General features: G+C 38.5%; 2 protein-coding genes across 2 annotated transcripts; both read left to right on the top strand.

The window, feature by feature from the left end:
* Nucleotides 1-19,115: 19,115 nt before the first annotated feature.
* Nucleotides 19,116-20,080, top strand: LOC131629518 (uncharacterized). Its single transcript, XM_058900299.1, has 2 exons — nt 19,116-19,442; nt 19,652-20,080. The coding sequence occupies exons 1-2, from the start codon at nt 19,116-19,118 to the stop codon at nt 20,078-20,080; spliced, it is 756 nt and encodes a 251-aa protein (XP_058756282.1).
* Nucleotides 20,081-21,869: 1,789 nt separating this feature from the next.
* On the top strand, nt 21,870-23,654 carry LOC131629517 (uncharacterized). Its single transcript, XM_058900298.1, has one exon. It carries the CDS (start codon nt 21,870-21,872, stop codon nt 23,652-23,654), a length of 1,785 nt encoding a protein of 594 aa, XP_058756281.1.
* The last annotated feature ends 403 nt before the right edge of the window (nt 23,655-24,057 follow it).

Below are 24,057 nucleotides of genomic sequence, written 5' to 3'. Positions count from 1 at the left end.
TTTTTGTCATATCATCAAAAAGCAAAAAAGATTCAGAGACAAACAAAACGAAACACACGGAGGAAGAAGATGATTTCATTGAAGTTCAAACAGCAGGTACAGAAGTACATGAAGATAAGAAAGATCAGATGCACAAAGACAGATGCAACGAAAAGAAAGAAACAACACTGACTCAATCTAAGATGGCCCTAGCCTTGACAAGATCTTGGCCAGCATCTCTTTAACCTCATTGTTGTGTCCTTCTTGCCTCACCATGAAAGCGTTATACTTATCATTGAGTGAGCTTTGCTCATCCTGTCTCTTCTGAATTTCTTCCAGAGTCCTTGCAAGACGAGAAGATTCATCAGAAGAAGCTTCACAGCTTCTATCCACAGGGATGACATGTTGATCTGCAGCTTCCATAGATAGATCATTTGAAGGGATTTCCTCAACAGGAACAGTTTTAGCAACATGATCTTCAGCATCTGCTTCTTGCATAGAAGCATCTCCATATTCTGCAGCAGGAATTTCCGAGTCTCCATTCTCAAGTGCCTGAAGAATGGCAGCTAGATTCCTGGGAGCAGAAGGACCTTCAACTTCTGGTGGGTCAACAACTTCTGGAATGACCAAGCTTGGGTCTTTCTCAGAAGGATTTTCCCTCAGATAGTCAAAGAGAGTCTTGAAATCTCCGAGCAGAACAGGATAATCAGGAATAAAGATAACAATATCCCTGCATGGATTTGCTTCCATTTCAGCAGCCAGTCTTAATTGTTCCATCTCATCCAAGAAGGGCTTCTCTTCCAACAGATGTCTTCCTTTGAGACTAGCAAACCAGAAGTCTTCATAATTCCTCCAAATTCCACGAGGCCGTGGGGCAGCAGCTACACAGGCTTCCTGAAGTTCTAAAAACAGAGCATCTGATTCTCTGCAAAAAATCCTCCAGAAGTTCCGCATAGCAACATCATTCAATCCAGAACTTTCAGCAATTCTGAGAGTATCAAAGGTACTTCTGAGATTCCTCTTTATGTTTTCAAAAACTACACCAATAGGATATACAGGGCGGAATTTTATTTGGGTTTTTGAAAAGGCAGGGTTGGAAGTGAAGTACGGATGAGGTTCTCTATCCAACCTATAAGAAGATTCTTCTTCAGTATCAGAATCTAACACTACCACTTCAGCTTCAGGACGAGGCTTGGGAGTGTAGTTGCAATCACGGAGCAGCTGCTCATGTGATGCAGAGGTTGGAAGAGGAGAATCACAAGGATTGTTTTGAGAGGTGGAGGGAGTATGTTCAAGGGTGGCATTGAGAGAAGGTTGAGATGGAAAGAGAGTTTGAAGGGGTGGTATATCCAGAACAGGATTTATGGTAGGTGGAGAGGAAGGAATGGTTATAGGAGAAGATGGAGGTGTAAGAACATGGACAAAGACAGGTGATTCTGATGTGGCTTTTTCTGGTTCAGGTGTAGGGACAACCTCTATTGGTGCAGCTTCTGAACAAACAGCAGGAACAGAATCAGGTTCAGAAATGCATATACCTTTGGAACCTCTCAGAAAAGCTTTGGCCACATCCTCAGTCTTCTTCTGCTTCTTACTCTTCGGCTCTTCAATAATCTTTGTTTTGCCGCTAGCGATTTCTTTCCTTCTGACATATGCCATAACTTCTGGTTGATTCTCAGCCTCTTGAGAGATATTTTCTTCATCAGATTCTTGAAGAATCATCTTTCTTTTTCTGATTTTCTTCTTCTCAACAACTTCAACAATCTCAGCATTGTTATTTGACTTCTTCATCTTTTTCTCAGCTTCCTTCTTTTTCTTCTCAAAATCAGCAGAGACAGCCTTAACAACCTTTGCAATGACTTCTTCTGGGACCACTTCTTTCTTGGTGGTAGCAGCAGGATGATCAAACTTTCTTTTGGTCCTTTCTTCCTTCTTACGATTCACTTTAATAGGAGCACCTTTGTCTTGATCTTTAAGACTCTTATCCTCTTTTTGTGACTTCAGATACTTAGTTCTGACTTCAGGTACCTCACTATTGAAGAAGGTTTCAAAGTCAGCTAGTACTGGTTTTCTTCTGATTCTTGTTCCAGCTAGAGGTTGAGGAACTTTGAGGATAGTGTCAATTATTTTCATCTTCTTTAAAGAAAAAGCATTCAGACAGGCTCCAGAGGTGACAGCAAGGTTTTTGATAATACCTTCAGACTCCAGACTCTCAACAATCTTGGAATGCACCAGAAGGTTTGTAATAATTCTACCAAAAGGAATGATTGTTCCACCATTTTTCTTTTCTGAAAGCGTTTCTGGAATCCTTTACTGCTTTCCACATATGGTTGAAGATAATGTAAATCGCATCAACCTTCTTCTGAGTGGCAATGCAATAAAGAATATACCTTTGATCATTACTGATGAAATCCGAGGCATGTGTTGCTTTCCTATGGTAGAAACACCCAAGAAGGATCTTTGTCCAGATTCTGTAGACATCTCTCAAATCCTTGACGTGTTTTGTTTTCTTGACATTTGGATAGAGAGTGGATAGAACATCTCCCAAATCTGCCCTTTGATCAAACTCAAAAACCCCTTCAGGGTTTTTCAGATCAAACATCATTCTTAGGATGTTTTCAGTAATAACAACAAACTTTCCATGGACGAAAGAAAGTATAGATTTTGGAGCAACCACAGCATGTGCCCAGAACTCCTTGACAAGATCCGGATAAACTGGACCAACGAACTCAGCAAACAACGAGGTCCATCCTTGAAAGATGATGTCTTCTTTAAGGTGAAATTGGTTTTCTTCAATGTTGTCAAAGTCAACCATGAGTTCACACAGAACTTCCAATTCATCTTTAGGAATGGAGCATGCAACAACAGGGGTGAGTTGCAAAGTTTCTTCTTGGAGATGATGAGGAACAGATGACTCAGCATTTTGGGATGAGAAGGCAGCCATGGATGTAGAATGAACAAAAACGAACAAGAAAAGCGAACTGGGTTTTCGATTAGGGTTTTTAGAAAACGGCTAAGAACTTTTCAAACGAGAGAATGCAAGAAGAGAGAGAGAGACAAGGGAGCGAAAAAGATGTAAGATATGATTTGAAAAGAATATAAGGAGACAAATATAAACTAGAAAATGAAAAAGAATAAATAAACAAATTGAATAGTTTCAGAATCAAAAGAAATCATTTTCATTAAATGACGAGTGACGTAAGGAGAGAGAACGTGGTAAATGACATGATTTATAACAGTTACCTAGGTCGGCGTCTTTTCAACTGCACGCTTTGTACTAACCGTACAGACACGTGTTCACCATCAGATAATAGATGACACCTGTAAATTTTAGAATAGACTTTACACCTTCAGATTCAGATCACTGCTTCTGATCTGATCAAGTTTCTCTTCTGGAAACACTCCTTATGAACTGTGCTGATATAAATCTGAATGATCTTCTGATCCATTACTTCTGATATACACAGCTTCTGGAGGTTCACTTCTTTGTTCTGCAGCTTCTGATACGACAAAATTGTATCTGCAGAAATTCTTAATCTGCTTTGTTTCATCAGAAACAAGTTTATCATCAAACCAGATATTTATTAATTCGTCCACAATTAATGTTTCAATATTGTATATTCTGTAGCATTTAGAGCATTCAGAAAAATCAAGAACGAAACATCAATGCTTTAGAAACAAACAAAACAGATGGTTCCAAGACTAATAAACTTTCTTTTCTGATCTCCTACAGACAAAGTTTCTTCAACAGATTTAAGTACCAGAACTTGGAAGACATTCCTTCTTCCCTTCAAGTGTTGAGACCAACTTGAGTCCAGGTGACATGTCATGTTGACTTTTATCTTCTTTTTCGCCAAGAGAATCTGCAAAAGAAATAGTCTTTTTCTTTGGTACCCACATCTTCTTGGGTCCTTTTTTGTTAGTTCTCCTCAAGTTCTGATTGAACTTAGGTTTAACATTGTAAGTAATAGGAGGAACAGCATGATAATTTTTAATGCGAGTTTCATGATATTTCCTAGGTTGTGTCACATGCTTTTTGGTGTGTGTTATGTGAAAACTTTGAGCATGTGAAGTGTGCCTAATATCATGGGAGTGGCCATACTTGAACTGATCATACAATGGCTTGTATGTGAATTTCATTTCATCAACAGGTTCAAGTTTGTATGGGGTTTCACCCTCAAAACCAATGCCGACTCTTTTGTTTCCAGACACAACATATATCATAGAAGCTAGCTGACTTCTGCCAATACTTCTAGATAAGAACTTCCTGAAACTTAAATCATATTCTTTCAGAATATGGTTTAGACTAGGAGTGGATTTTTCTGAATCAGAAGGAGATCCAACATTATTGGATAATTTTAAAAGATTTTCTTTTAATTCAGAATTCTCCAACTCAAGCTTCTTTGTTTCAAATTTAAATAGCTTTTTCAGCTTTTTGTATTTGAGACTGATCTGAGACTTGAGTTCCAGAAGTTCAGTTAGACCGGAAACTAACTCATCTCTAGTAAGTTCAGAAAATACCTCTTCAGAATCTGATTCTGATGTAGATTCTGATCTGTCATCTTCTGTCGCCATCAGCGCACAGTTAGTCTGCTCATCTTCAGAGTCTGAATCATCTTCTGACTCATCCCAGGTTGCCATAAGACCTTTCTTCTTATGAAACTTCTTCTTGGGATTTTCCTTCTGAAGTTTTGGACATTCATTCTTGAAGTGTCCAGGCTCATTGCATTCATAGCACATGACCTTCTTCTTGTCAAATCTTCTGTCATCAGAAGATTCTCCACGTTCAAATTTCTTTGAACTTCTGAAGCCTCTGAACTTCCTTTGCTTGGTCTTCCAGAGTTGATTTAGCCTTCTGGAGATCAAAGACAGTTCATCTTCTTCTTCAGATTCTGATTCTTCAGGATCTTCTTCTCTAGCCTGAAAAGCGTTAGTGCATTTCTTGATATTGGATTTTAATGCAATAGACTTACCTTTCTTTTGAGGCTCATTTGCGTCCAGCTCTATTTCATGACTTCTCAAGGCACTGATAAGCTCTTCCAGAGAAACTTCATTCAGATTCTTTGCAATCTTGAATGCAGTCACCATAGGACCCCATCTTCTGGGTAAGCTTCTGATGATCTTCTTTACGTGATCAGCCTTGGTGTATCCCTTGTCAAGAACTCTCAATCCAGCAGTAAGAGTTTGAAATCTTGAAAACATCTTTTCAATGTCTTCATCATCCTCCATCTTGAAGGCTTCATACTTCTGGATTAAAGCTAGAGCTTTAGTCTCCTTGACTTGAGCATTTCCTTCATGAGTCATTTTCAAAGACTCATATATGTCATAGGCCGTTTCCCTGTTAGATATCTTCTCATACTCAGCATGAGAGATAGCATTCAGCAAAACAGTTCTGCATTTATGATGATTCCTGAAAAGCTTTTTCTGATCATCATTCATTTCTTGCCTTGACAGCTTTACGCCACTGGCATTTACTGGATGTTTGTAACCATCCATCAGAAGATCCCATAGATCACCATCTAGACCAAGAAAGTAACTTTCCAGTTTATCTTTCCAGTATTCAAAGTTTTCACCATCAAATACCGGCGGTCTAGTATAACCATTGTTACCGTTGTATTGCTCAGCAGAGCCAGATGTAGATGCAGGTGTAGACTTTTCACTTTCATCAACCATCTTTTACTGAAGCGTTTTTCTCTTCCTGAATCTTTTCTAAACACGGTTAAGTGCTTGCACCTTAGAACCGGCGCTCTGATGCCAATTGAAGGATAGAAAAACACTTAGAAAGGGGGGTTTGAATAAGTGTAGCTTTAAAAACTTGACAGATAAAAATAAATTGCACAGTTATTTTTATCCTGGTTCGTTGTTAACTAAACTACTCCAGTCCACCCCCGCAGAGATGATTTACCTCAACTGAGGATTTAATCCACTAATCGCACGGATTACAATGGTTCTCCACTTAGTCAGCAACTAAGTCTTCCAGAGTCTTCTGATCACACACTGATCACTCCAGGAACAACTGCTTAGATACCCTCTAAGACTTTTCTAGAGTATACTGATCCACACGATCACTCTAGTTACAACCTGCTTAGATAACCTCTAAGACTTCCTAGAGTATTCTGATCCACACGATCACTCTAGTTCCTTACAACTTAATGTAATCAATTCTAAGAGTATTACAATTGCTTCTTAAAAGCGATAATCACAAACTGTGATATTTCTCTTAACGTTTAAGCTTAATCTCACTAATATATTACAACAGCAATGTAGTGAGCTTTGATGAAGATGAAGATTCTGAGCTTTGAATAGAACAGAGTTTCAGCAAGTTAATAGGCGTTGTTTTGTTCAGGATCGTTAACCTTGCTTCTCATCAGAACTTCATATTTATAGGCGTTGGAGAAGATGACCGTTGAGTGCATTTAATGCTTTGCGTGTTCCGTACAGCATCGCATTTAATGTTATACGCTTTTGTCAACTACCTCGAGCCTTGTTCACGCTGTGTCTACTGACGTAGCCTTTAGTAGCTTTTAACGTTCCTTTTGTCAGTCAGCGTAGCTTGCCACTTGTACTTCCTTCTGATCTGATGTTTGTGAATACAACGTTTGAATATCATCAGAGTCAAACAGCTTGGTGCAAAGCATCTTCTGATCTTCTGACCTTGAAGTGCTTCTGAGCGTGATACCATCAGAACTTCAGTGCTTCTGTTCTCTTGTTCTTCTGATGCTTCCATAGACCCATGTTCTGATTCTGCTTCGACCATCTTCTGATGTCTTGCCAGACCATGTTCTGATGTTGCATGCTGAACCCTTGAGACAAAGCTTCTGAGCGCTGAATTATGCATACTCTTTATATATTTCCTGAAAAGGAAATTGCATTGGATTAGAGTACCATATTATCTTAAGCAAAATTCATATTATTGTTATCATCAAAACTAAGATAATTGATCAGAACAAATCTTGTTCTAACACTATTTCTCTTATACAAATTCAAATCAATACATGAAGCTCCTAGACATATTCTCCTATACAAAGGCTCTGAACTAGGGTTTGGTTCATTCAAAGGAAAATCAGTGAATCAATGGTTCCAAGACATCTCGTATGGCTCAATATATCCCACATTACCTCCATGACAAATATCAAGGCCTATCTCAAAGTTCTGGTCACTCAATTGTTCAGAAAATCAACAGTCGACTGGATTAACCTAAAAGTCAATTGTGGTCAAAGTAAAGTCAAAGCTCCTGGTTTTTTGTCAAGATCCTCATAGTGAAGTATCATTCACCATTTGATCAAGTATTGATCATGGTTCATCAAGGAAAGATCAAAAATCAACAAATCAAAAAGTTTCTAAATTAGGGTTTTGTATAGGAAAAGTCAACTGAACTTTGACCAAGCATAACTCCCACATGGAACAGCCAAAATTTTCCATCCAAAGCTCATCTTGAAGGAAATTTGATTCTCTACAATATTGTCACTCACATGCCAAGTCCAGAAATGCTTCATTTGAGAGATATGGACTAAAACATTATAGGTCCTTTTCAAAAGTCAACAAAAAGGCACTTTTTTCAAAAGGACATAAAATGAGCATGGAAAATAATTTTGATATGAGACCAAAGACACTGGTTAGAGGACTCTCCAAGGTTTCTAAAAAGTCCTAGAACACTTCCATATCTAAAAAATTGAGAGAGATAGGCCTTGTCAAAGTTGGACTATTTTGGAGGGAAAAATGTGAAGAAACTTGAAACTTTTTGCAAATGGGCCCATATTTTTGAGATCCAAACTTCTTCCTTATGATATTAGGGGCCCATAAATCATTAGCCACGAATTTATTTGGTTTAAATTAATTTTATTGAATTTTTTATTCATTTAAAATTCAATAAAATTAAAGAAAATCAAAAGATTTGAAAGAAAATTTGTTTAGAATCAAATCTAATCACAATTATGCTTCATTATATATATATATATATATATATATATATATATATATATATATATATATATATATATATATATATATATATATATATATATATATATATATATATATATATATATATATTTTCGTGCAAATGCAAGAGTGAAAGAAGAGATTGAAATTGGGACCAAATTTAGAAGTTTTTTAACAAAATTTCCAATCAAATTTTCTTAATTGGCAATCAAAGATCCAAAGAGATTTTCTCCAAGAATATTGACCTAAAAGCATCTCTATAAGTATCTGAGCAAAGCCAAAGCACAGGGTCACGAATTCTGCAGCTAGAGAACCCTAAAATCCGAGTGAAAAAATTCAAGAAATCTTCAAATTTGATTTCCAAGTTGCAGGCATATTCAGGAGTTCTCTTTGATTCTAACACCTTCCAAGGACTCCACTGAACGATTTCAGATCATTACCAGGCTCCCTCGCATTGAGAACATCTCCCTGTAAGTCAGTTTCTGAGCTTTTAAAGTTTGCATCGATTTCAATCATACACGCATGATTCATGGATTCCAATTGCATATTTGTGTTTGCCTTAATGTTATAATCGATTCTGGAGAATTCATCGCGTTTATACGTGGTTTTGAGTGTTATGCCATGGCTAGGGTTCATAAGCTCGAAAGGGGGCTTTTCGATTAAGGTAAAATCATGTGAAATTGTTGGTTGTTATGAGTTCAGGGTGCTTGGACGATCCTGTTAAGGGGGTCGCGCCAAATTTCTAGGGCGTTTTGGTAGTATTCGTTATTTTGCAGGTATAAGAGGAAGGTTTTTTATAGCGCGTTTTGCAATAGGCGGTGTAAAAGATGAGTTACAGAATTTTGAGGGGAGAAGACGATGAGTTGTCGTTCTCCGATTGGCTGGTTTGAATCCAGTTCTTGGCGCGCGCGCGTTTGGCAGCCCCTAGGATCCTGTGCTTTATGGCATACCATCATGCCATGTGCCATCATCCTGCAACCATCAGATCACCAGCCCAGCAGATCCAACGTCCTTAAGGTTGATGGTACACCATGTACCATATGCGTGCGCCGTACCAGATCCAAGCTAAGTTTTTTTCTATTTTTTTTATTTTAATTATATAACATAGTTTTAATCTATTATATATATATATATATATATATATATATATATATATATATATATATATATATATATATATATATATATATATATATATATATATATATATATATATATATATATATATATATATATATATATATATATCAATTTAAGACATTTTCTTTTTTCCTTATTAACATTAAATTATTTATTTGTTTATTATAATTTTTTTTATATAATATATTTATATATTTATTTATTTTATATATTTATTTCATATACTTATTTATTTAATTAATATGTTTTATTATGTTTATATATTATTAATTTTGTTTTCTTAATTATATATTATATATTTATATATTTATTTTATTACATATTTATTATTTATTTTCTTGTATTAAATTACATTTAATTACTTAATTACTTTAAAAATTCATTTATTTATTTTAATTATACTTTCATATTTACTCAAAAAATTCTTATATATTTCATGTTAATTCCAAAAATTCCCAAAAATTATTTTCGCACTCGATTTAATTTTCTTATCCCGATTTAATTAATTAGGTCGCGAGACCAATAATTAATTAAATCAGTTTACCATTATACTCAATTTGAATCCTAATTAGGGTTTGCCCTACACTGAATACATTTTATTTCCTGTGCCTTTTCAGGGTTATTCTCAAATACGCTCCGACTACGCGCCTGATCAAGACCCAAAGCTAAGTACCCTACTTATTTTAAAAGTCTATTTTGTTTCCCTTTAAAATTAGGGTTTGTCTTGCCTTCATCTTTTCTGCCTTGGCCCCTTTTTCAGGGTTGACTCCCCGAGGCTTCTTCCGACTGCCAACCATGTCAGATCAAATGCAAAGCTAAGTATCTACTCTTTATATTTATTTTTCTTTATCCTTTTTATTTTTAGGGTCAGTTTAGTTTGTCTCCGAACCGATAATGCACTCACCCCTTTTTTCTGTTTATTCTTCCTTTTCCAAATTTTCAGGGTTTGTCAATTGCCAAAGCTACGAGTATCGGTAACCCTAAACCCTAAACTATAATGTTTTCTGCTTATTAATTATATCCCGCTGGTTTCAATTCCCCTCTCTTCCGCTGGTTTCAATTTCCCTTCCCCATTATTACTGTTTATATTAAACTGCGTAGTTAGTAATCCTAGGGAGTGCAAGCCTCTAATGAATTTAGATAATTAATTATAAGATACTTTTCTGAATATAATCACATGATTGGTGCACACACGCACACTTTTGGGGTAACCTCTCTGTTGCCTTGTTGCCTGTTGCCTTGTTGCCTGTTGCCTTGTGTTCTTTATAGAATAGCCATGTCCCTCGAATACGAGGATACCTCAGCCATGCTGCCTCGATACAAATAAAGGTCATAAGTCCCTAAATGATGCTGCCTTCGATACACCAACATGACCTCGACCCTCGGAAGTTGCCTACGAAAGGCTGAGGTATCCTCTGGCTGCCTACAAAAAAAGGCTATTATGATCCTTCCCTTAGACTACCCGCCTCTCTATGGCATGGGTCAGTCTTGTGGCGAATGATAACGCGATGACCCATCAACCTCCAAACGAAAGGCTTCCTGCCCTCTTATGGCAAGGATAGATCCTTTCATCCTGAAAGGCTAAAAGAAACCTATCATCTAAGTTTAAGGTAATTGCCCCTAATTGCTTTGCCTTGCTCTAAACTTTTATATTCTTTCTCATAATCCTTCAAAAGGGCTACGCTCATTTTCGAGCTAAAGTCCCTATTCTTTTCTTCCACTTTTTTTGAAAAAACAAAGAGCAAAGCAATTAAGAGCCCATGGAAAACCATGGATGCAAAGGGTGCCTTACACCTTCCCTTTGCATAATTACCCCCCGAACCCTATTTTATTTAAAAGGTTTTTCCTGTTTCTTTTAGCCTTTCTAACTTGTTTGGATAAAATAAAAGTCGGTGGCGACTCTTGCTTAACCGCACATTTCGATTATAAAAGTCAGTTCACCGTATTACAAGTATCGACCGGCTTCAGTTAGGAACCCAAAGCCAGCTATCTCGCTACTTCCTATAGGCCAAAGTCAAGTTCAACTAGGGTTATAAGGGAGAATTAGTGCTTATGACACCACGCGGTAGCCAAATGTCTCCTCGATCATATTCAAGGGCCATCAGGACAAACCAAAGCGTTGCACTAACGGTGGCCACCAGTTCAACCATAACGATACATGTCGTACAACCTCCCTGGTCTAATGCCACATACCTAAGGTACACTAGATCCGGGTGTAGGATCTTTCACACAGCAGAATACCCAAAACATCCTTTAAAGATAAAGCAAACAAGTAAAACAAATTTAAAGTGATCCTAGCTCTAAGGTAACCCCTCTTCTATTCGAAAGTATCCCCATCAGAGTCGCCAGTTCTGTAATACGGTGAACTGACTTTTATTTTTATAAGCAACAATGTTGCGGTGAGCAAGAGTCGCCACCGACTTTTATTTTATCCAATTTAGGAAAGGTATAAAAGAACAGGAAAGACCTTCTTTGAAAAGAGATTAAGTTCGGGGGGTAGGTTATGAAAAGGGAAGGTGTAAGCACCCTTTTCATCCGTAGTTATATACGGGCTCTTAGTTGCTTAGCTCACTTTTGTTTGTTTGAAATGTTTTGAAAGGTGTCATGTGTGTTTAGAAAAACGATTTGATTTTGGACCTTTTCCTGATGAATCATGATCAACCCTTGATCAAATGATGAATGTGACTTCAAAATGTTGATGTTGACCAAAAATCAGGAGTTTTGACTGTGATTTGACCATAATTGACTTTTAACCTAGCATAGTCGACTGTTGACTTTCTGAGCAAGTGATCGAGCAATCTCGTGAATCGAGGCCTGACACTTAGTATGAGTATGGCTTAAATAATAAGAGATGCTATGAAGTCCATTTGAAGTCTCAGAAATCCCACTTCCCTTGATTATATCCAAACCCTAATTTGGCCTTTATTGCTTAGGAGGAGAGTGGACATGCTTGCAATTAGATATCATGTGAGCCTGAAGAGACTGTTTGAGCCAAGCTATATTAAAATATAGTGGGCAAATTTTGGGGTATGACAAAATACTATTCGAGTCAACTTTGTGAAAGTACCTTCTGAGTTAAAGGAGTTGGTATCAAAGGTTCCTGGAGGTTCTCGCTTCTCTGAAAGACATGGTCACCTACTCAATTTTGTTACTGATCGGTAAAATAGCAAGTGTACTATTTTTCCTCTTGTAATAATAGGGAAAATTCCCCGAATATCGATCTAGGGGACTGCGCAAGAATGATGAGTTCAATTCAAAGTTCAATTATGAAATTGACTTTTTAACAAATATGAGTAACATGCTAGGGATAGTGGATGATTGACAATGTAACAACTCTGAAATCTCTATTGCAACAACTTATTTTCGATAATCAATTACCGGTTCTTAAGGTTGTTTGATCCTAAGTCCTTAGTGAAAAAACCTTTGATCCTTCATCCTAAACCCTAAGTCCTTAGAGATTTATAATGAAATCAAGCAATTAAGTTATCAAGAATATCCGGTTACTATAAGGTAATCGTAGTCCTAGGTAATATCAATTATAGCATATTCTCATGAAAGCATTATCAATAGTTGTCCAACCTAAACGATAATCATACATCAATTCCGATTTGTCCTAAAGGAAAAGCATTAGAAACATCAAGAGAATAAATCAACAATGAAAAAACATTATTGCTATGGCAATTGCAAACTCAGAGTCATTACAAAGTGAAATCAGAGCCACACCCTAGCATTGGGGGGTTTAGCTACTCATAGTAATCAAAGAAAACATAATAATGAATAAAGACATTACAAGAAATTGGAGAAGATTGAATCTTCAATTGCTTCCGTTCATGAAGATCTTCTTCTCTCCCAAACCCTTGCTTTCTCCAATCTTCTATTGTATTCTTTTCTTCAATCTGTCAAAAGTCCTTCTCTCCTTCCACAAACCTTGTTTAAATAGTATTAGCATCAGTCTTAGTGTCCACAAAAAGTCCAAAATACCCTTAATACAAGACATAGTAAAACAGATCAAAAAGGGAAGTTTCTGTCCGCATCCATCTACACGGGCCGTGTTGATTAACACGGGTGCCCGTGTTGATTCACTGACTGACGTAAGGTTGAAATTCTGCCCAGGCCTATCAACACGGGCTGTGTTGATTAACACGGGTGCCCGTGTTGATTCACTAACTGACGTTGCTTTTTTCTTTGATGCAGGCCCATCAACACGGGCAGTGTTGATTAACACGAACGCCCGTGTTGATCCTTATTTTTCAACTTTTGGCTTTCTGGAGCGTCCAACATTCAGCTTTTAGTCCTTTTGAACCTATGCGTCAACCGGCAACACTAACACTACTTAATCGAAGCATAAAGAAGTTCTTTTGACATAAACTTTAAACCAAATGCAATGCAATACTATAAATTTATAAGTATGATAAACTTAACTTAAAAAGCAATAAAACAACCGAATATGTTACCGAGATGATGAATTTGTGCTGGATGAAAGACATAACTTAATAGAAATGGTGACCGATCACAACCTAAAACTTATCTCATTGCTTGTCCTCAAGTAATGTATTGAGACTAAACAGAGGTCACCCACGAATTTCTCTCTCCACAACACAGCCTGTGTTTTTCGTAACTTGGCTTTTCCTTCCCGATCAAGCTTTTGATTTCCTGAATCGAACTATCTACCACACTTTCACATCAGAGGACTTCTTTACCTGCAAACTTTTCACACTCTCATCAGATCTCTCGGGGTTAAAGTGTTTGCACTCACAGTACCAAAGTATGCAATATCAACTCTTAATTTTGAATTTACTCTATTTCACTACACAAACAGATTCCACACACTTTATGAGTTCTTTTGGGTTGTAACGGGGCTCAAGTACGGTAGGATAGACAAACGGATGAATAACAAAGGGTTTGGATTCGGCATTCATGTTATTTTCTCATTTTTTTCACTAATAACCTGGGGGTTCACTTTGATTCTTCACTCAATTTTTTCTATGAGCATGTTCGAGTCTTTAGTCACGGCAAGTGCTTTTCTCTTATTTTTCTTTATTATTATTTTTTTTACGCACTTGCTCTCTTTCTACGAATTGCCACCCCAAACTTAGGTTTTTGCACACTTTATAATTTACAACAATCATGCCGAACAATGGTAAGAAGTGTATAGTTATGGATGAACAGGAGTTTAATTCAAACAAAAAGGCTAAGGCTCAACAGGGTTCACAAAGGATAAACATAAAGTAAAGGATGGATAGAAAGGCTAAGGGTTAAACAAACAACATGCCTCAGTGTGTGTCCTCATGTTGTGTTGTGTAAAAAGAACATACGCAAAATCAGAGTGATAAGGTCATACCTGAATGAACTCTCATGATGATATTTTAGTGTTTGGCATTTGTACTCTCACCATGTTGGTTATGCTTACAAGCTCTAAAGCCTCCTCGTGTCATGTGGTTTCTTTTCCGATTCGGGTATACCATACAACCATTTCGGTCCGGTGTTACCAAATCGCGTCCAACCTTTAATTTTATCATTTCATGGCTGCATCAACTTCCGGGGTGCCTCGGGAGATCAAGTATGGGGGGTATCTTTCATCCACTAGCTATCAATCTCGGGTTCACCCAACAACTATCTCTCACTCTGTAACACAATAGTATACCAAAGACGAATAGAAATGCTAAAAACAAAATAAAAATAGAAACAAAAGAAATGCAAGAAAACCCCCCCACACTTGAACTAAACATTGACCTCAATGTTTTAGCCCACCGCGGAAAGGACTCACATAGGGTACATCAACTCCAGTTGCCGCTTTCAAGCTTTCACCAGAGAAATCCCCTTTTTATTACCTGACATAAAACAAAACAAAAGAACAAATTAATTATTAAAAGTGTGGGTTGCCTCCCACAAAGCGCTTCGTTTAACGTCACATGGCTCGACGGTCCATTACCCTTTATTATGGAGGGTATTTTCTCTTCCACACCTGGTTGCTTTTCACCTCCGCAATCAGAAACTCATGATGATGAAAAGTATGGACAACTTTTCTCTTCAATTCACTTTCCTCATTCATCTTTTCACCTTTCTTTTTCTTAGAACATTTGGTGGCTATAGGAGTTGGTTCCACCAGAGAGGCTATGCTTGACACTTTTTCTTGGAGAAGTTTAGGCTTTTTGTCTTTTTCCTCACTTTCTGTCATACCACCAGAAGTTTGATCATTTACAACTGCCCTATGTTTCTTAACTCCTAACATCTTCAAGGTTACTTCTACATCAAATGATTTCAGCGTTAGTGTCCCTTTTTCAATGTCGAAGTTGCAGCGGCCTGTCGACAAAAATGGTCTCCCAAGAAGGATAGGAGTTTCTTCGTCTTCCGGAATGTCCATGATGTGGAAGTCAACAGGGAATACAAACTTATCAACTTCCACTAGTACATCTTCAGCTACCGCATAGGATTTCTTAATGGTGTGATCGGCGAACCTTAACTGTGTCTTACTTTCACTAATCTTTTCCAATTCAAGCTTTTTGAAAATGGACAGAGGCATTAAACTCACACTAGAACCAGAATCGAGGAGTACCTTTTTCAATGTTATATTCTTGATAGTGCATGGTATCGCCACCGCCCCAGGGTCTTTCCTCTTTATTGGGATTTTTCTTGCTGACGAGACTATACCACACTTCTCAGTTGAAAATTTTGATTCCCCTCCCAGTGATCTCTTTCTCGCCATCACCTCTTTCATAAGTTTCCTATACAAGGGCATGTGCTCAAGTGCTTCGAAGAAGGGTAGATTTACCCCTAACTTTTTGAACAAGGCAGTGAACTTCTCAAAGTCTTTCTCTTTTGAATTCTTCTTTGTAACTCTGGAAGGGAAAGGTAGTTTGATCACCGGTTCAACAACTTTCTTATTTTTTTCTTCAAATGGTTTACCCGGCGGTACCACAACTTCTGGCTCTTTTGAATTCTCTCTTATTTCCAAATCCACCTCTATTACCATGGGATCGTCTATTTCCTCTTTTTCTTGATCGGATTCTGCCACTTTCTTATTTCTTGTAGTAACAACATTAATCTTCTCTTGGTCTTTCGGATTTTTCACAGTTGCGCTCGGAAAGGTACCTTGTGCCTGTAGAGTGAGATGCTGTGCTATTTGACCCACTTGAACTTCCATATTTTTGATTGAAGCTGTGGTGTTCCTGTGGTTGTTTCTAGTCTCTTCTTGAAACTGAGAGCATTGTCCAGCCAATCTCTCAATAGCTACCTCCCACTCTGCCTTTTGAGGATTTTGTTGTTGATCCTTCCAAGCGAAGTTGGGAAGATTCTTCCACCCTGGACTATAGGTGTTAGAATACGGATTGTTTTGCCTTTGGAATTTGATTTCTTCAATTTGTTTGGGAGTAGCAGCACAACACACAGTTTGGTGAGGGCCATTACAAATTTCACAGATTACAGGTTGAGCTTGTTGGACTTGAGCAACCTGTTGAGTACCTATATTCATAGCCTTTAATCTCTTTTCTACCTCTGCAGCTATGGCATCTTCAACCCAAATTTTTGAGGTTTCCAACTTCAGATCAATTACTCTTTCAGGTTTATTGGTACACCTGTCATACAACTCCAAATGCTCATTTGCAGCTATCGCTTCAATGATTTTGATAATGCCAGAGGCTGTTGTGAAATTTGTTGAGCCTCCAGCTGCTATATCGATCAATTGCTTTGTTTTCATTTTGAGCCCATTGATAAATATCTGCATTTGGTCAGTTTTGTCCATGTTGTGAGTTGGACATGCCACTAGGGTCCTCTTGAATCTTTTATACGCATCTCCTAAGGGTTCACCCTCCTGCTGCTTGAAATTCAAAATTTCATACCTCTTCCTTATAAAGACCGAGGCGGGAAAATACTCATTCAAGAAAGCCTTCTCCATCTCTTCCCATAACGTGATACTGCCTGCTGGAAGAGAATAGAACCACTCTTCTTCTTCTTCGGCCAAGGTGAATGGGAACATTCTCAGCTTCTTCGCCTCTTCTGTATGCCCTTCAATTTTTAAAGTCGTACTCATGGTCAGAAACCTCTGTAGGTGCTTGTTTGCATCTTCATTAACCTTCCCGGTGAAAGGTTTTCTTTCCAGCTGATTTATTGTGCTCGGATGCAATTGAAAATTTGCCGCATTTAGCGGTTGGTTGACAATTGTTAGTTTACCACCCGGTGTGTTCGTAGCACCATAGTCTCCGAGAAGTCTCTCAGGTGGAGGTGGATTCTCGCCCATAACATCCTCTTCACTTTCAGAATCCTAATGAACTGTCACAACTTCTTCTTCAGATTCCAGTTTCTCTTGTCGAGCTTGTCTACGCCTTGCGTGTAAGGTTCTTTCAATTTCTGCGTCAAAAAGAAATTCAGCTGAGGCCTTACCTCGCATACACAGATTAGACAAATATTAGAATTAGAAAATAAAATAAAAAGTGTAGAAAATAAAATTTTAGTCGCAGAGCAACAAAATTCTAATTGAACTCAACTTAAACTCAATATTATGGCAGTTCCCCGGTAACGGCGCCAAAAACTTGATCGGTAAAATAGCAAGTGTACTATTTTGCCTCTTGTAATAATAGGGAAAATTCCCCTAATATCGATCTCAGGGACTGCGCAGGAATGATGAGTTCAATTCAAAGTTCAATTAAACAAAAACTTCAATTGGGTTTTGTTTGGTTATTATCACTTAGCGAAAAGTAAAATAAGCAGTAAATGAAATTGACTTTTTAACAAATATGAGTAACATGCTAGGGATAGTGGATGATTGACAATGTAACAACTCTGAAATCTCTATTGCAACAACTTATATTCAATAATCAATTACCGATTCTTAAGGTTGTTTGATCCTAAGTCCTTAGTGAAAAATCCTTTGATCCTTCATCCTAAACCCTAAGTCCTTAGAGATTTACAATGAAATCAAGCAATTAAGTTATCAAGAATATCCGGTTACTATAAGGTAATCGTAGTCCTAGGTAATATCAATTATAGCATATTCTCATGAAAGCATTATCAATGGTTGTCCAACCTAAACGATAATCATACATCAATTCCGATTTGTCCTAAAGGAAAAGCATTAGAAACATCAAGAGAATAAATCAACAATGAAAAAACATGATTGCTATTGCAATTGCAAACTCAGAGTCATTACAAAGTGAAATCAGAGCCACCCCCTTAGCATTGGGGGGTTTAGCTACTCATAGTAATCAAAGAAAACATAATAATGAATAAAGATATTACAAGAAATTGGAGAAGATTGAATCTTCAATTGCTTCCGTTCATGAAGATCTTCTTCTCTCCCAAACCCTTGCTTTCTCCAATCTTCTATTGTATTCTTTTCTCCAATCTGTCAAAAGTCCTTCTCTCCTTCCACAAACCGTGTTTAAATAGTATTAGCATCAGTCTTAGTTTCCACAAAAGTCCAAAGTACCCTTAATAAAAGACAGAGTAAAACATATCAAAAAGTGAAGTTTCTGTCCGCATCCATCTACACGGGCCGTGTTGATTAACACGGGTGCCCGTGTTGATTCACTGACTGACGTAAGGTTGAAATTCTGCCCAGGCCTATCAACACAGGCCGTGTTGATTAACACGGGTGCCCGTGTTGATTCACTGATTGACGTAGCTTTTTTCTTTGATGCAGGCCCATCAACATGGGCAGTGTTGATTAACACGGGAGCCCGTGTTGATCCTAATTTTTCAACTTTTGGCTTTTCGGAGCGTCCAACATTCAGCTTTTAGTCCTTTTGAACCTATGCATCAACCTGCAACACTAACACTACCAAAACGAAGCATAAAGAAGATCTTTTGACATAAAATTTAAACCAAATGCAATGCAATACTATAAATTAATAAATATGATAAACTTAACTTAAAAAGCAATAAAACAACCGAATATGTTACCGAGATGATGAATTTGTGCTGGATGAAAGACATAACTTAATAGAAATGGTGACCGATCAGTTACCTCAGGTTTTGAAGAAGAAATGATGAGTGTGCTATTTCAATTCTTTGACCCCGACCATCATTGCTTCATATTCCCATATTATCAGTTAGTGCCTACCATGGAAGAGTTTTCTGATATACTCCACATTCCTATCCGAGATCAGCTACCATTCACTGGTTTGGAAAATATTCCAAAACTTGAAGTCGTTGCCACTGCTTTGCATCTCAAGAAGTCTGAAATTGAGAACAACTGGGAAACAAGAAGTGGAGTCAAGGGTCTCCTCGTTAAGTTTTTACTTGGGAAAGCTCGTTCATTCTTGGAGGCCATGAGTTACCATGCTTTCGAGGACATATTAGCTTTACTTATCTATAGTTTGGTGCTGTTTCCTAATCCTGACCAATTCATAGATGTGCATGCCATCAAGATATTTTTGAATCGCAATCCAGTGCCTATTTTGCTCGGAGATATCCTACACTCTCTTCACACCCATACCATGAAGAAACGAGGAACTCTCATGTGTTGCATACCTTTGTTATCGAGGTGGTTTATTTCGCACCTTCCCCGATCAATAATGAGGAATGAACAAGGATTAAAGTGGCATCAGAGAATAATGGCACTTTCTCATTCTAATATTCGTTGGTGTCCTTATCCAAGGAAAGTGTTACTATCATCGACCGCTGTGGACAGTACCCTAATGTAGCACTCCTTGGTATAAGGGGAGGCATTACTTACAATCCCTCTTTGGCCCTACGTCAGTTTGGATATGCTCGAAGGGATGGTCCTCATCATTTGCTTATAGAAGGCATTGTGTTTGACTATGAAAATGATTCTCAGGGTCACCGTCAGGATTTCATACGCGCTTGGGACATGGTGAATAAAGTTGATAGCAAGAATCTGGGGCAAAGGAACTCCATTCCTCTAGAGCCTTTTCTCATATGGGTGCGCACTCGTGCTCAACATTTTGTCATGCCATATCCATATGTCAGACCTGTGATTGTGGAACCCGAAGACGAAGAAAAAGTTCCTCAGGTTATTCTTCATCCACACATGCCTACGGATCTCGAAGAGCTAAAAAGATCCTAGATTCAGGTGAAAGAAGAGAGAGATCCCTTTGAAGCTCAATTCCGTGCTAAAGAGAAAAGGGTGTTAGAACTCACAAAGCAACTCCAGGATGAGCAAAAAGTCAACACCTACCTCGGGGAGAAGAGGAAGTGTCCATGGGATACTTGAGGACATTCTCCTTTTTTATGCTTTTTATTTTGATTTTTTCCTTTTGTAAAATTTAAATAATAACAAACAGCTTATAATTTCTTTATTATTATTAATGAAAGTTCCTTTTTTGTGTGGTTTAAAACAAATTTAAATTTCAAGGTCCTTGAAAACAATGCATAACGCATAAGCATATCATTCATCAACATTGCATTACAGGTTTCTATAACAGGTCTCTCATCTTTCCGCTGTTTATTTCGGTAAGGAAATGGATCTCGAACAATCTATCAAGAATCTCCTGGCTCAGGATACTGAGTTCCAAGCTTTGATCCTGAACCTGTCCAAAGGACAGGAGGAGCTGAAAACCCTTCTAACTAAGAAGGAGAAAAAGACCAAGAAGCCGGTAGGTGTCTTCAACATGGGAAGAAGGTTCAGAGGTCCTCTCAAAAGGGCCAAAGAAGTTGAAACCCCCGAAGACGATGACCATGAGGATAGCGCTAGCATCAAGACTGATACAAAGAGCAATGTTGGTTCTGCTAAGCAAGACGAGGAAAAAGGGGAATATTACTATGAGGAGGAATACCTTGAAGAGAAGTATATGCAATTGGAGGAACGTATGAAGGCTATGGAGATCCATAAGGTACCCGAGCTGGATTTTGAGGAGCTAGGACTCATCTCTAAAGTCGTTATCCCTCTGAAGTTCAAGACTCCAACCTTTTCTAAGTATGACGAAGTCTCTTGTCCTAAACTGCACCTAAAGTCCTATGCGAGGAAGATTCAGCCTCATACTACTGACAAGATGCTATGGATCCATTTTTTTCAAGAGAGCTTATCTGGAACCCAACTTGAGTGGTACTATCAACTGGATGATGCCAACATTCATACATGGGAAGACTTGGTTGTTGCTTTCTACAAGCACTACCAATACAATGCTGATCTTGCACCTACTCGTACTCAACTGCAAAGCATGACTATGGGCCCGAAAGAAAGTTTCAAGGAGTATACTCAGAAATGGAGAGACTTGGCTGGTAGAGTTCAACCCCCTTTGGCTGATAGAGAATTGGTTGACATGTTCATGGGTACGCTGACCGGTCCATTATATAGTCACCTGCTAGGTAGTTCATCATCTAGTTTCACGGAACTCATATTGACTAGGGAACGATTTGAAAGTGGTATTCGAAGTGGGAAGATTCAAGTAGGTGCTACTTCAGGTACTACGAAGAAGCCATATCATGGAAAGAATGAGTCTAATGTTGTGCACAGTCAGAAGGGCCATAACAAGAGTGATCAAGGCCAATCTGTTGGGACCGTCCTAATCTCTACACCCCCAGCGCCCCAACAAAATCAATAGCAGGGACATCAGTGCAGATAAGACATGCCCAGAAGGAACTTCACCAAGATCAATATGTCACTAACTCAGGCATGGAAACACCTATTGAAGGCAAAATTACTTGCACCAATAGCTCCACCAAACATCAATACATCCTCTCCTCGCTATAATCCTAACGCAAGGTGTGCGTATCATTCTAACTGCGTGGGGCATGACACCAACAACTGTTGGGCACTGAAACACAAGATCAAGGATATGATTGACGTTGGGGAAATTGAGTTTGATCCCCTAGAGACTCCTAATGTCATCACTGCTCCTATGCCAAAACACGACATGGCTATTAACGCCATCATGGATGTGGTCTATGTCCATGATGTGAGAGACCTGTCAATTCCTCTCCCAGTCATCAAGAAAAAGCTGCTGCAAGCCAGTTTATTTCCGGGTTGCGATGTAGGTTGTTATTATTGTGCATCCCAACTCAATGGTTGTGAGAATCTGAAGAGAGGTATTCAAGGCTGGATAGATTGTTGCACTATCATGTTTGAAAAGATTCCTTCCATAGAAAGTTTGTGCGAAGGTTTCTCCCGTGGTTTGAAGATTGAAGACGTGTCAGTGATTTCCAAGGCTCCTTTGAGAATTCCTACCAAGGGTCCCATCAAGATTACTACTGAACCTCGTGTGGCCCCCCTAATCATCACTAAGCCTGGGCCGATCCCATATTCCTCCGACAAGGCTGTTCCATGGAATTATGGTGCTGATGTCTATATTAATGATGTAAAACAGGAACCTTTAACCGATAAGATGGCTGAAATCATTAATCCTGACGTCGGTAATATTGCAGGGAATAGTAAAGTTACAAGAAGTGGAAGAATTTTCTCCCCGGAAATTTCTCCAAATGTTGTATGTCCACCTCCTGTTCCTGCTCCCAATCCAGCTACTGATGTCAGAGGCAAAGGGCCAATGCTCGAACCTGTCCCTGTTGAAGTTACTACCGAAGACCCTTCCCAGAAAGAGATGGATGAGATCCTGAAGATTATCCGTAAGAGTGACTATGATGTTATTGAACGATTGGGGCATACTGCCTCTAAAATTTCCATGCTATCACTATTAACTTGTTCTGAGGCCCATGCAAAGGCTTTGATGAGGTTCCTAAAAGCTGCACATGTACCACAAGAGATTTCTGTCAACCAGTTCGAGAATTGTATTGCAAGCCTGACGACAGACAATTATCTTGGGTTTTTTGATGCTGAGTTGATTCCCGCTGGAAAGAATCACAATAAGGCCTTTCACATCTCCATTGAATACAGGGGAACCACTATGGCCCATGTACTAGTTGATAATGGTTCATCTCTGAACGTACTACCCAAGATGGTGCTGGACAAACTCAACCCTGAAGGGATCATGTTGAAACCTAGCGACGTGATAGTAAAAGCTTTTGATGGCTCGAAGAGTATGGTATACGGAGAAGTGGAGCTTCCAATCAGAGTAGGTTCCCATACTTTTGACACTGTGTTCTATGTGATGGACATCCATCCTTCTTATTCATGTCTGCTTGGGCGCCCATGGATACATGGGGCAAATGCTACGACTTCAACCCTGCATCAGAAGCTAAAATACCCGGTGAAAGGAAAGATTGTCACTGTGCACGGAGAGGAAGAATATGCGGTGAGTTACGTAAATGAGTCCAGGTATGTTGAGGTGGATGGTGAATTTATTGAAACTCCTTGCCAAACATTTGAATTGATCCCTCAGGCTGTCTCCGCTGCTAAACATGTTCCCACTATTCCCAAAGTCACCAGAATTCCTCCAACAATGGCTTCTCTGAAGGATGCTAAGGTTGTGGTCGAAGAAGGTGGTTGCACTATTTGGGGCCAACTTATTGATGTTCCTTACAAATCGTACAAGCGTGGTTTAGGTTGTACTACCGGAAATCAGAAGGATAATCATCACACACATTATGGTGGTTTAATGTCTCATTTCACCAGCAAAGGGGTCAATGCTATAGAAGAAGGCGAGAGCAATTGCAATTTGGACAAGTGGATCTTCCATACTTCTGACAAAGGTCTGGACAACTGGAAGGCTGAAGACGTTGTCTCCATCTCCTTTAGCCGAGAGTAATTGTCGTTTCCTGTTTTTGTTTTTCTTTATGTTTGCCAAGTTTTTATTTCTGTAATTCAAAAAAATAAACTCTAAAGCCGTGTGTCTTGCCCGGGGTACCACAGTTCGTTTGTTAGGGCTGGTTCTTTCATAAGCATATTTTCATTCAATAAAACATTGGACATTTCGCATTTAAATATTCGCGTTTTCTTTACTATTCTTTGCTTTCAAAATAGCTACGTGTTCTTACACACACCCACATAATACACTGCAGATCCACATCCACTCTGGATCCCATTGATAACGACTCCGCTATTACCAGTTATGACTTTGAAAATATGATCTACCAAGCCGAGGATGAAGGCGAGGAAGACTGTGAAGTGCCTAGAAAACTTGCTAGACTACTAGAGCAAGAAGAAAAGAC

The sequence above is a fragment of the Vicia villosa genome, unplaced genomic scaffold (genome assembly GCF_029867415.1).
Source record: "Vicia villosa cultivar HV-30 ecotype Madison, WI unplaced genomic scaffold, Vvil1.0 ctg.000577F_1_1, whole genome shotgun sequence".
NCBI lineage: Eukaryota > Viridiplantae > Streptophyta > Magnoliopsida > Fabales > Fabaceae > Vicia > Vicia villosa.
The sequence above is the reverse complement of the archived record's forward strand: the minus strand, read 5'-3'. Positions and strand labels throughout refer to the sequence as shown.

Excerpts from the sequence above, each read along its gene's own strand:
- LOC131629518 (XM_058900299.1), top strand. The coding sequence starts at position 19,116 with ATGGAAGAGTTTTCTGATATACTCCACATTCCTATCCGAGATCAGCTA. Across the intron at positions 19,443-19,651 it reads TATTTTTGAATCGCAATCCA|GAAAGTGTTACTATCATCGA; the intron begins GTGCCTATTTTG and ends TCCTTATCCAAG.
- LOC131629517 (XM_058900298.1), top strand. The coding sequence starts at position 21,870 with ATGGCTATTAACGCCATCATGGATGTGGTCTATGTCCATGATGTGAGA.